Source organism: Danio rerio, chromosome 24, assembly GCF_052040795.2.
Source record: "Danio rerio strain M-AB ecotype USA chromosome 24, GRCz13ab, whole genome shotgun sequence".
In the NCBI taxonomy this organism is placed as follows: domain Eukaryota; kingdom Metazoa; phylum Chordata; class Actinopteri; order Cypriniformes; family Danionidae; genus Danio; species Danio rerio.
Genome location: NC_141044.1, coordinates 1,062,501 through 1,075,000, shown reverse-complemented (window position 1 = coordinate 1,075,000; position 12,500 = coordinate 1,062,501). Strand labels below are relative to the sequence as shown.

General features: G+C 40.1%; 1 protein-coding gene across 10 annotated transcripts in view; it reads left to right on the top strand.

The window, feature by feature from the left end:
- The window catches only part of napga (N-ethylmaleimide-sensitive factor attachment protein, gamma a), a 38,230-nt gene that overhangs the window by 3,039 nt on the left and 22,691 nt on the right, over positions 1–12,500 (top strand). For 2 of the 10 annotated variants that reach the window (NM_001013480.3, XM_087308593.1), the window contains 6 exon segments: positions 1,942–1,972; positions 3,239–3,348; positions 3,426–3,492; positions 4,452–4,522; positions 9,775–9,853; positions 10,248–10,457. In NM_001013480.3, coding sequence (NP_001013498.3) covers positions 1,942–1,972; positions 3,239–3,348; positions 3,426–3,492; positions 4,452–4,522; positions 9,775–9,853; positions 10,248–10,457 — 568 coding nt within the window. 10 annotated transcript variants of the gene reach the window in all.

The following is a 12,500-nucleotide window of genomic DNA, read 5'->3' as shown; positions in this document are numbered from 1 at the left end:
GTTTGCATTGCAGGATGCAGGGCCCACAATAACACGAGCACCTAAAGATATACTCAACCAGTCATTAGTATCTGGATGCGAGCTGAGACTGCGTATTTCAGAGATGCAATGTCAGACACGATGCACTTAATGGAGCTGGAGATGTCACTGTCAGTGGTACGGTTAGGAGAGGCCATTTAAAACCACTGCATGCAGCTCAGATTGCATGTGCACCGATGCTGCAGCAAGACCCCTCTCGAACCTCTCACTGAAGTGAAAACGTCCTAAAGTGGTGAAAGTTAAAACAAGAACACCTGTCTAAAGAACGAACAGAACACAGATACTTTAGAGACGGGGCCGCTCGTGGACATCTCTGCTTGTTTGGAAATGATTCCAATAGACCAATTACCACCCTACGTCACACATGACGTCACGCGGGTCCCCGGTTGCAAAAAACAGACAGGCTGCAATGGGAAAGATGTCGAGTTGTGCGGTAGGATGCCGAATTCGAGTCCAAAAATAGAAAACGTAACATTTACCATACACCACACTCTGCTTTAATACCGACTGCAGACGTCTTTGACTAAAAGGGAACTGAATGAAGTGAGGAGCTCATTAGAAATGCTGGACTCTGCAGCTCTCATGTCATATCAGGTCAGTTCACGCTATGCTGAATCAGACACATCACTCGATTTTGATCGCAGAAATGATTTCAGCAAAAACAGTTACATGTGGTGAATCAAACTGCCGACGCTGAATGCTAATAACGAAACGTGAAAGTTATGTTTATTAAGGAAAACTTGGTTTTATATTCACACATTCATTCAGTGACAACTTGTGACAAACTCCCTATTGTTTACCACGGCACTCTGAATATTCGGTCTGAAATAACCTGCAAGTGTGACTTTAAAACAACGTTAACACTGTTTATTTGACTGTGAACAATGTTGTACTCTGATAGTCATTGGCTGCTAATATGATTTCGCTATTTATAGTTTGCAAATAATATTTTTATGAAATTATATTGTTAAGGAGAAAGTCTGAATGTGCGAATACAAAACCGACTTTACCTTTATGTGTAGGTGAAGCTCGTGGTCAGAATGCAGTTGTTTTGCATGTGTTGGTGATTAATTACCCAGGGCTTGTATATCTTTAGCTCCGTCTTGTTTCCTTGTCTTTGGCTAGGCGGAATCTCGGTGTTTAGCTCTTGAATCTGGTCATCATGGAGCAATATTTATTGCACGTGACCTCAAAGAACAACATTGTTGGCATCCAAAGACTTGTAGACCTTTAACTTCCCTCTTGTGAATTCACTCGGAGCTTCATTGAGATTGTATATTCGGGGCTGGATGCTCGGCCATTTCCTCTTATCCAATATTCATTGGGAGGGAGCTATCGCAAATGGAGCAGTCAGATGAACGCCGCTCACTTAAACGTTAATTTTGCCGAATCACTGTGCTTGTCACTGGGTGACGAGCTGTTATAATATGCTGTAAGCATTATGTAAATAATATATATAATATGTAAGTAATATATCTTGTTTCTAAGACAACAACAAACTCTGCACCGCATCTGATGTCATTCCCTCGCTGTAAACGCTGGGGCTCTCGGTTGCTTTCTGCCACCTCCCTGCGCGCGCATCCTGAATGTTTACAAACATGGTAATTGGTCAATAAGGTATATTCTCTGATGTCCATAACCTCCGGACTGAGTTTGATTAATTAAGGGAACAGTCGGAAAGGACGACACGCAAAGATAACATTAATGTTATTATTTGGAAATGATTCCAATAGACCAATTACCACCCTACGTCACACATGACGTCACGCGGGTCCCCGGTTGCAAAAAACAGACAGGCTGCATATCTAATCATATAATTATGATTAGACGTGTGTTGAAGACGTCCGCTCTCAGTGAAAGAGGGATTGGGAGGAATTGTGACCTGTAGTGTTTGTGTTTCAGGGCGTTCGAGCAGGCCGGGATGATGCTGAAGGTGAGCTCGTCCACTCTTATCGATGTATTCTTCTGCTCTTGATGTAATGATCATTCCTGAATAGGGATGTAAGAATATTGTAAATGCCGTCATACCGCAATAGTAATTTTTTTTCGATATTACCGTAGGCGCATGACTCAAAACTATATTTCTGAGAAAAGTTTGCTTAGACGAATGAACCCAGGCGTGGCCATCATCCATTGCGGTCTGTTGTCACTACAGATCCAGTAATGTGGAAATGGAGTGTGCTGCTAGTAGCGGGGAATTAAAAGAGCTGGAAAGGATCGAACCTAAAGCGGGTTTTAAATCGGATGTGTGGAAGCATTTCGGTTTCTTTCTAAAAAGATACGAGAAAGGAGAAAAGGTGACAGACTAAGAGAAAAACGGTATGCAGGCACTGCCAGACTGTGGTGAAATATAAGTCGGGGAATACGACTGAAAACAGTGATGGGGGCTGCAGAACACAGCACACTTGTTAGATTGATGCAGACGTTGACTTGTACCGCAGAGAGACCTCTATCACACTCATGACTTGTCCTCTCAACGTTACCCACTGCTGTCAACCTTGGCTAAATCATATTTCAACAATACTAAATTGAAACTTTATTTATTTTTACATGGTTTAATAGTTTTTTGTTATTAAAATTGAAAAATTGAAGTTCCTGTTTGGAAACTGACAGATAGATGGCTGATTTGTGTGTCATTGATATGTTCAGTGCTGAGGTAAAGAAACACTTTTAGCACTTTTTTCGAGTCTTTTCATTAGTTTTGTTCTTTCTGTAAATTATTTAATAAATGCCGTACCGTGCCATTCATACCGAGGTATTACCGTACAGAGAAATTCTGAATTACATCCCTACTCCTGACATAGTAAATAAACAGTTTGTCAGCTCATAGTTGTATTGTTTATGTGTGTTCTGCATAGGCATTAAACATATGACTTTAAACATGAGCATGACACTTGTGCATGTGCAAAACGTAACCGAGTGGCGTATCATGTGTATGCATGAATATAAACCGCGCACATGCACGTGTGGAGGAAAAGAAATGTTATTTTGTGTGTGATGAAATTATTTAGCAGCTGTACTTGTGATTGATGTGTGTGTGTGTGTGTGTGTGTGTGTGTGTGTGTGTGTGTGTGTATGTGCGCATGGCTCTGTGGGTCATCATGAGAGAGGCGTTTTCACAAGCTGTTGTTCTGTGTGTGTGTGTGTGTGTGTGTGTGTGTGTGTGTGTGTGTGTGTGTGTGTGTGTGTGTGTGTGTAGGATCTGCAGAGGATGCCAGAGGCCGTGCAGTACATCGAGAAGGCCAGTGTGATGTACGTGGAGAACGGCACTCCGGACACCGCCGCCATGGCCCTGGACAGAGCTGGGAAGTGTGTGCGCTGTTCTTCTTGCAGAGAGCGATGTTGATGCATGGCAGACTCTGAACTGCTGTTGTTGTTGTTTGCAGGCTGATGGAGCCGCTGGATCTGTCCAAAGCTGTTCATCTGTACCAGCAGGCGGCGGCAGTGTTCGAGGTCAGAAAATGACACTGGCATCACACAGACACACACACGCACACACACACACACACACACACACACACACATACACGCTCTAGCTCATTGATTCACTCGCTCATTTGTTGGTTAGATCTTTTGTATGTTTGTTTATCCATACATATGTTTGTTCATTCATTCATTCATCCGTTGATTTATACATGCGGTTAACGATGCGTATACTTCTATAAATCAATGTAGTTTAGCGGTTAGTACATTGATTCATTCATATGTTCATACGTTCGTTTGTACGTTGATTGATTAGTTTGAGCGTTAATTTATTTGCACTTTTGTTAGTGTATTTGTTTATTTGTTCCTCGATTGGTTTGTAGATGTATTCCTAAATGTGTCCAATCGATTATTTGTACATTGATTAATATGTTCATTCATATATTAATTCGTTCATTCATACATGGTCATTTGTATATTGATGCATTTGTACATAGGTTTGGATAGTCATTCATACATTCATAATTTGATGGAGTTATTTGTAGATTGATCGGTGAATACGTTTATTTATTCATTAGTACGTTCATTCGTTAGTATGTTCATCTGCACTTTTGTTTGTTCATTCATTGATGACATTGTAATTTAATTGTTTCATAGGTTCATTCATTGATTCATTCGTCCAGTCTTGTAGTCGTTTGTTTAGTTGTAATTATTCGGCTGAGAAAAGGTTTTTATAATGATTGAGAAGAGCTGTTGAAGGATGAAACTAATGAAGTAGTGAATGTCTGTGTGTGTGTGTGTGTGTGTGTGTGTGTGTGTGTGTGTGTGTGTGTGTGTGTGTGTGTGTGTGTGTGTGTGTGTGTGTGTGTGTGTGTGTGTGTGTGTGTGTGTGTGTGTTATATGAGCATATATCATCAGCAGCAGCGGTGAGTTTCCAGTGATGATGACTGTAGGTACAGTAACTGTACGTGTTCCCGCTTGTTTTCCAGAATGAGGAGCGACTACGGCAAGCAGCGGAGCTCATCGGAAAAGCGTCAAGACTTCTTGTACGACAACAGAAGTAAGTGTGATTAAGGGCTCTATTTTGATGGTCCATGCGCAGGGCGCAAACGCTTTCAGGGCGTGTCAGAACGCATTTTTGCTAATTTAAGGACGGGAAAATCCGCTTAGCGCCGTGGCGCATGATCTAAAAAAAGGGTTGAGTTCATTTACTTAATGAGTTATAGGTGTGTTTTGAGACTAAACCAATCAGAGTCTCGTCTCCCATTCCCTTTAAGAGTCAGCTGCGTCACGCCAAGAGCGCATTCGCTATTTACAGGACGCAAAGTAAGTGTAAGTGTAAAAACTGAGCATTTCACCAGCAAACAGTTAAACACAACATCTGCATGATCTGCTTTCACTTTCGCTCTTGGATAGGGAAACCTTTACGCACAGACATTAATTAGTCTATAAATAAATAAATTAGTTTGTTAAGCGCAAATATTCGTTTCAAAACTATTTCTAAATTCAGTTCTAATTTCCAGCAAACGAATAAATGAACAATAACAATGAAGTGTGCTCAAAAACCTGAGTTATATCCTAAAACACATGCTGCGCCCCATATGGTCTAAAACCTGACAGGTGGACAAATCTAAGCTTGTTTTTAATAAAACAAATATAAATATGGATATAATAAATAATCCTGCTAATAATAATAACATTACACAGAAGCAAATTGTTATGAATGAACTGAAAATGCCTCCCGAGATGAAGAAGACATGAAAGCAGTGATTTTCATATTTATGTCGGCTAGAAAATAATATGTTTTGTAATATTTTAATCCTTTATATTTATATCCTATATATATCCTTAATATTTTATTTTTTTGATATGTAAAGATATTTGCCTATTGCTCTCTTGTGTGTATTAAGCAGTGTGTAAGCGAGGTGTAACTCTGCGCTGGAGTTTAGACCGGGTTTGTTTTGGTCTAATGAAAAATCTATTATAGTTTCTCAAAATAGCGACGCGCCAGTGGTCCGCCTCAGAACGCCTCCTTTTTAGACCAGAACGCCCATGGGCGCACATATGAGCGCTAATGCATTTGCTATTTAAACAGCGTAGCTCAACACCTCAAAAAGACTCTTGCGCCAAGCTGAAACTAGCAAAAAACTATAGCGCTGTGCTTTGCGCCACACTGCGCCGGGTGTATGATAGGGCCCCAAATGTTTTGGAGCATTATTATTATTATTATTATTGTTAATATTAATGTTTTATATCGAATTATCTGGCTGATGCTCATATGGGATTGGATGTTCGTTATAGACGATGAAAGTATTTGGGTATGAAGTATAGTAAGTAAACAGAATAGCATTAGTATTAGTATTAGTAAGTTTGCGCAGTTTTGATGAAATAATATAGAATAGACTAATAATATAGATCAGCGGTTCTCAAACCTTTTTCATTGAGCACCACCTCAGAAAAATAAATCGTCTGCTCAAGTACCACCACAATGAGCAGTAATGACATACAGTAGCGTAGTTGGCCCAGTGAAGAAGCCACAGCTCTGCACAGATCAATAATGTGGCAGATTAATTCCTATCGTTAAGAATATTTATCATTGTCAGACACTTTAAACATTAGAAATATTCTGAACATTAACACTGTACTGTGCTCATATGTAAAGAAAAAAAAAAGAAACAATAATAGCTATAGTCGCCAATTCATAAACACCTGAAAGTATTGCCTGGAGCTCAGAAATATGCTATACGCTATATGTCATTATATTCATATCTAAATCATCTTTGATAAATGTGGAAATATATGTAGCCTGTACTTAAGGACAGAATTGATTGCTCCGCGTACTACTAGAAGGATGCCTGCGTACCACTAGCAGTGGTGGAAAGAGTAGTGAAAAAGCATATTTAAGTAAAAGTACTATAACTTGCCTAAAATAAATAGTCTGAACGATACGACTGTGCTGTGCTAGTATGTAAAAAAAAAAAAAAAAACCACAAACAATAATAGCTATAGTCGCCAATTCATCAACACCTGAAAGTTTTGCCTGGAGCTCTGATATATGCTATACGCTTGTCATTATATTCATATCTAAATCATTTTTGATCAATTTGGAAGTATGTACATGTAGCCTGTACTTTAGGACAGAATTGATGAGAAGGGTATAGACGGAGGTCAGAGCCAGCTCCAAGTGGGTGGGCCTTGGAGCTCCAAGTGGGCTGTGCAAACCTTATTTAGTCGTATTTATAGTTCAATATAGTGCTTTATGAACGTGTACACCTAAACCCAACCCTAAACCCAACCTCACAGTAACCTGATAAACCCAACCTACGTGTGGTTTAAGTCCCTCCCACTTGGAGGTGACCCAAGCTCACCGCAGTTTGAGGACCGCTGATGTAGAATATAAAACGCAGGGATCAATGTTGTTTGTAATTGACTGGATATAATTCTAAATTTACTCTAAGTTTACTCTAAATGAGAGCAGTGGCGCAAAAAGGGGGTATGCAGTATATGCGGCGCATAGGGGCGCCACACATGGGGGGGCGCCATTGTGCCAAAACTATTTTTAAAATTATCCTTATTAAAAGTTTTAAATAATAAAAATAAATAAATATGTTTTGTTAAAAAACATTATTTTGCATTTTATACAAATATAACATTGTTATTGTTTAATTCAAAATCATTTAACACAATAAAATGCAGTCACACAGCCTAAAGTGTTCATGTAGATGTAACTGTTTAGATTTGTTTTTATTTTTATCAAAATAAACTGTCAAATCATACATAATGTCAAAAGTTATAAGGTTAATCTGAAAATTTGTCTTCATTTATTATTAATTAATTAATTTAATTATTAGTTTGCCAAAATAAGAGGGATCACACAAAATTTGAACCCGCATACCCCTCAGTAAATGTGTAGTTGCGCCCCTGAATGAGAGTGTGCGGTTTTAGATGTTTAGCGTAGTTTTTATTTTGTGAAATTATTAGTGTTGATTTTTGTATCCATTGAGCGTCAGTCTTACTTTTGATAGTTAGTTTAAATAGTTGTAACTTAGTTTAGTGGACTCAACTGAACACACTTAGCGTTAACTGGGATTGAGAGTGTATGTTTAACGAAAAAAAGAAGTAATGACGTTAGGAAACGGGGAAAAGATTGATGCTGTTGTTTTGTTTGAGTCGAGTTTTCATTTCTATCGTTTTATTTGTGGTCTGTGGTTTTCTGTTTACTGAAATAACCTTGTAAGAAATAGAAGCAGAATATTAATAGATATAAAATAGTAATTATAATGAGATTGTTGTTTTACTTATTGTAGGGTTTGAATCTTACGCTGCTCTTCTGAACCGATAGTCAGGAAACGGAAAGCGTTTGAAGGACGGCGTGTTTAAATCCATGATTTATCTGCCTCCGTTGTAATGAATCTGACTCTATTAAAGTTGTTATCATCGTTGATGGAGAAAGATTCTCTACGTCTTAAAGCAGGCAAAGTTGTTTATGAAGTGACATGCTTAAATATACAGACAGTGGAATAAAACAAACTAGCATACTGTATGAAGAAATCAGCTGTAACACGTGCACCGCTGAGCAACAGAGACGGTGAAACTGGTAAAAGCCATTCTCCCAGATCAACAGTTAGCTTTCCTTATTATACCCTGAGCAAAGCATCGTCAAACCCGAGTTAAAACCAACCCTTAAAACCAGCTGAACATGAGCAGAGTTGAGGAGATAAAGCGGGGGAGAAGAACATGAACATCCTCTCCTCACGCCACGACTCGGCAATAGTAAATATGCTGTACATTGAAATACAGTCAACTGATGTCTCTGTTGATTTCGTCACTACAACGTGAACTGTCAAATGACACCCAACATGCCAAAGTTATTTGAAGGAAGATCACGAGTAGATGAATTGTGTATAGAGAAAGGCACATGGTCACTGTAAGCGAACGGCAGAGATGCGTATCGGAACTGTGAGGAACTCTGCCACGCCAGGAGGAACCAAGCCATGCTGGGAATGCCTCGGCAGTCCTTCATTAGCATAGAAGGAATAGTGTATAATATTTTGTCAGCTTACACTTCTTATTATTGTTGTTTAATATTATTATTTAGATTAATAATAGTAGTATTATTTTCATGTGTAATGAGTCTATACGGCAGCTCTCGAGATGTTTGTGCAGTTTAGCGGAGCAGCGATTATAAGATAAAGTGTAGAAGACGTGCTTAAAACTGAGCGAAACGCAGAACTGTCGTCTTAAATGATGAACGCGTAGTAAATTAATAAAAAAAAAAAAAAACACAGTTAATCCAGATAGCCGGACTTGATTGTGTTTGTTAGACAATGTGATTAGCAAAAGTAGCTTGAAGAGAAACGCAGAGAAGATTTGTATTGTTGCGTTGTGTTTTATACAGCCGTTCTGTCTGGTTCTCGAATGTGATCGGCTGAAAGCTGTGCGATATTCCCATAAAAACCTGCCTATTTTTAATATCATTTCTGAGAAATTCACTGAGCAGAGCGGAGACGATGGTCCGCCACAAGATGGCGACATAGACTACATACTAAGACAATTTTGTCAGTGTAAGTGTGAAAGTAGAGCTGATGAAACGGTTACATCCCAGTTGATCTGTTTGTTTTGTATGTTATAGCGCTGCATTGACACCGCAGTAATCTGCCAGTGTATGCTTTGGCTGTTTCAGGGTTAGTTATTGTGATCTCCTGATTACAGCAGAGAAATACTGAGAAATCTCTGTAGACTGATGACATTTCATGCTGTTCAGCCTTATAATCTTACAATGTGAGCAAATTCAGCTGTTTTGTCTTGACTTTAGACATTACGCTAGAGAATTATTCAAACACTAGCAATGTTGGTGAGCGAGCAGCGGTTTCTGCTGGTCTGACGTCAGCTGCAGATGTGAACGAACGGCGGAAGAAAGTAGTTCCTCATACAAAAGAGCTTTGGAGACTCGCTGTGTTTGATTTTCTTTTTTATATGCACGATTATGCCATTAAACTGTTGTGTGAACGCAATGTCACACTCGTCGCAGTGCCATGTGGCTGTATATTAGCACCGGTGGGACACTTAAGACGTTCGGCCTGTGGCTTTGAGCCAACGCACGCCTCTCACCGGTGCTGATATACAGTCATATGGCGCTGATACTCCTGTGATATTCCTCATATGTCTGTTTGTGTGTTTCTATGTATGGAAAAATATATAGAAATATTGTAGACACTCCTTCATGTGTGCTAAAGTGAGATGCAAAATGAGAAAGCGGTTGTAGAAATGATAAATGACTGTAATACGACTGACGACTGATGTCTGCGACAGGTTTGATGAAGCCGCTGCGTCTCTTCAGAAGGAGAAGAGCATGTATAAAGAGATGGAGAATTATCCCACGTGTTATAAGGTGAGTGTGTGTGTGTGTGTGTGTGTGTGTGTGTGTGTGTGTGTGTGTGTTTGTTTGTTTTCTGGAGCTGCAGATGCATTTATTAATAGTCCTGTCTTGTGAGATGTTGTCTTATTTGAGATGTGAATCGAGAATATTTGATCTTCAGCACCTTTTAAGACCTCAATATTAATATTAATAATAATAATAATAATAATATAAAATTTTTGTGTATGATATTTAGCTATATTGAGTTGTTTTTCAAATGTTTGCCAATATAAAGTGTTGGCATTGAAAGAGGAATGGAGTAATTTGGAGTAGGCGATGCTGTGGAGCTGCAGATGTGATGTGATGTGTGTGTGTGTGTGTGTGTGTCTGTGTCTGTGTCTGTGTGTCTGTGTGTGTGTGTTTCCAGAAATGCATCGCTCAGGTTCTGGTCCAGCTGCACAGAGCGGACTACGTGGCGGCGCAGAAGTGTGTGCGCGAGAGTTACAGTATCCCGGGCTTCAGCGGGAGCGAGGACTGCGCCGCCCTGGAGGATCTGCTGCAGGCGTACGATGAGCAGGACGAAGAGCAGCTGCTGAGGGTCTGCAGATCACCGCTCGTCACGTACATGGACAACGATGTGAGTACCACACACACACACACACACACACACACACACACACACACACACACAGTTATGTACAGCCCTGTGAAGGTGAAATCATTAGTGAAATATTTCCTGGAGTCAGTCAATAGTGAGAGGAAGTAATTGAACAGGGTCCCCGCGGCGTCTGAAAAAGTCTAAAATGTAAAAATGTAAATGTAGGGCTTTAAAAAGTATTAAATTCGCTGTTGTAGGTCTTAAATATTTTTGTACAGGTCTTTTTGCGATGTCCATGTAACGCTACATCCAGGGCCGGCGAGTCCATAGAGGCGACCTAGGCGGCTGCTTAGGGCGGCAGTATAGAGAGGGCGGCATCCGTGACAGTTTCCTCACCACCCGCGTCCTTGGATATATTCGTGCATAGACGACAGAATAGAGAGGGCGGCGTCAGCGACACCTCCATCAGCACCCACGTGTCCTCAATTATATTCGCGCATAGGGCAGCAGAATAAAGAGTGCAGTGTCCGCGACACCTCCCTCCCTCCCTCCCTCCCTCAGCACCCGCGCGTCCTCAATTATATCCGCGCATAGTGTGCGGGAAAAGAGGTCTGTGAGACACCTCAGTTCATTTTCATAATTGGTCACTTTCGTTTTCACATTGGTGTTGAGGGCGGCGTGATCGTCCTGTGCCTAGAGCGGCAGTTCAGCTTGATCTGGCCCTGGCTACATCTAATGCTCATTGAAATTCTTGTGTTGTTGTTGTTGTTGTTGCTTGGTTTTTGGGGTGTTGTAGTTCTTTATTTCACCAGTCCAATTGTAATTTGCAATATTACAACTACAAAAAGGTCAATCTGCAATAGCCAATCAGCTTTTTGATATTTAACTTAGTGTGCGCGGCCAATGTGACGTCATCGCTGTGCTTTGAGTGCGCGCGACATGATTTCGGCTGGCAGAGAACGCCGTTATTTCACTGACAAATGTCGTAAGCTGTTGTTTTATTAGTGTGGTGCACCTTATGGATGTTTAATGAATGTTTTGTAAAAGGAAACTTTTTCTCTGCGTCTTTAAGTGTTTGAAACTGGAAACATCTCATACTACGTACAGGCAAAAATGTGATGTTTTATTCGATTAAAAATGTAATATGTCTATTCCAGTATTTGGGTTATTGGTAAGAAATAGTGTACTAATATAGACTGTATCAAAAAGGCCGAAAGGAAGAGGGAACCGTGTACTGAGAGCGCGCAAGAAAATGAGTGCATAAGCAGTGCGTGTTTGAGAGCTCGCACGCAGTTTTGTCCACAAACAGACGAAATGGGTGCACGAGCAAAGAGATTTGCTCGCTCGTATTACATGAACGCGCTCATGACTTGTGATACTGCGCTTACGACATTTGTCAGTGAAATAACCGCACAGCGGAGCTAATGAAATGTTTTGAGAGTCGCGCGGCGCCACGTTTGATTTGAGTTTAATATGAAACACTTTGAAGAGATTTTGTCTGAAACGGGCACGACCGTCTGTACTGACATCTTTACCATCCATCCATGCGTGATCATAGAGAGAGAAGCAGATGAGCAATAATTGTTGGCTAGAAATGGCAACAGCCGTGGGAAAGGAGGAAAGTTTGTGTAAAAGTGTGCAAAAACCTGAGGGATACGTTTGTTAAAATAAAAAAAAAAGAGATCCCCAAATACATCTTGAATGATAACGATTATATTTCGTTATTTGTCTGTTTTGTTTGTCCGCCCCCGGTCAGTAAAAAAATATGTCAATGTTGAACGCGTCAAGTATAAAAGCCTCATCCGTTTTGTGCAGTGTGCGATGCGGCGCCAGGCGGAAGTATTAATCAGCGTTAAGATGTTAGTTTATTTGTGTAGCTCAATGGTGTATTTAACCTGTCTTTAGTACTGTTCCGTTCAAATACATTAATATTAGCCCTAATTTAGTGCATTTACATTTTCTCTCGCGTGTTTTTGATATTGCAATATAGGTCTAAAATATCATATTTAATGGTGTTAAAAAGTGAAAAAATTTGACATGATGTTATCTGGAGTGACCCTGACTTAATGTATGAGAAAAGTG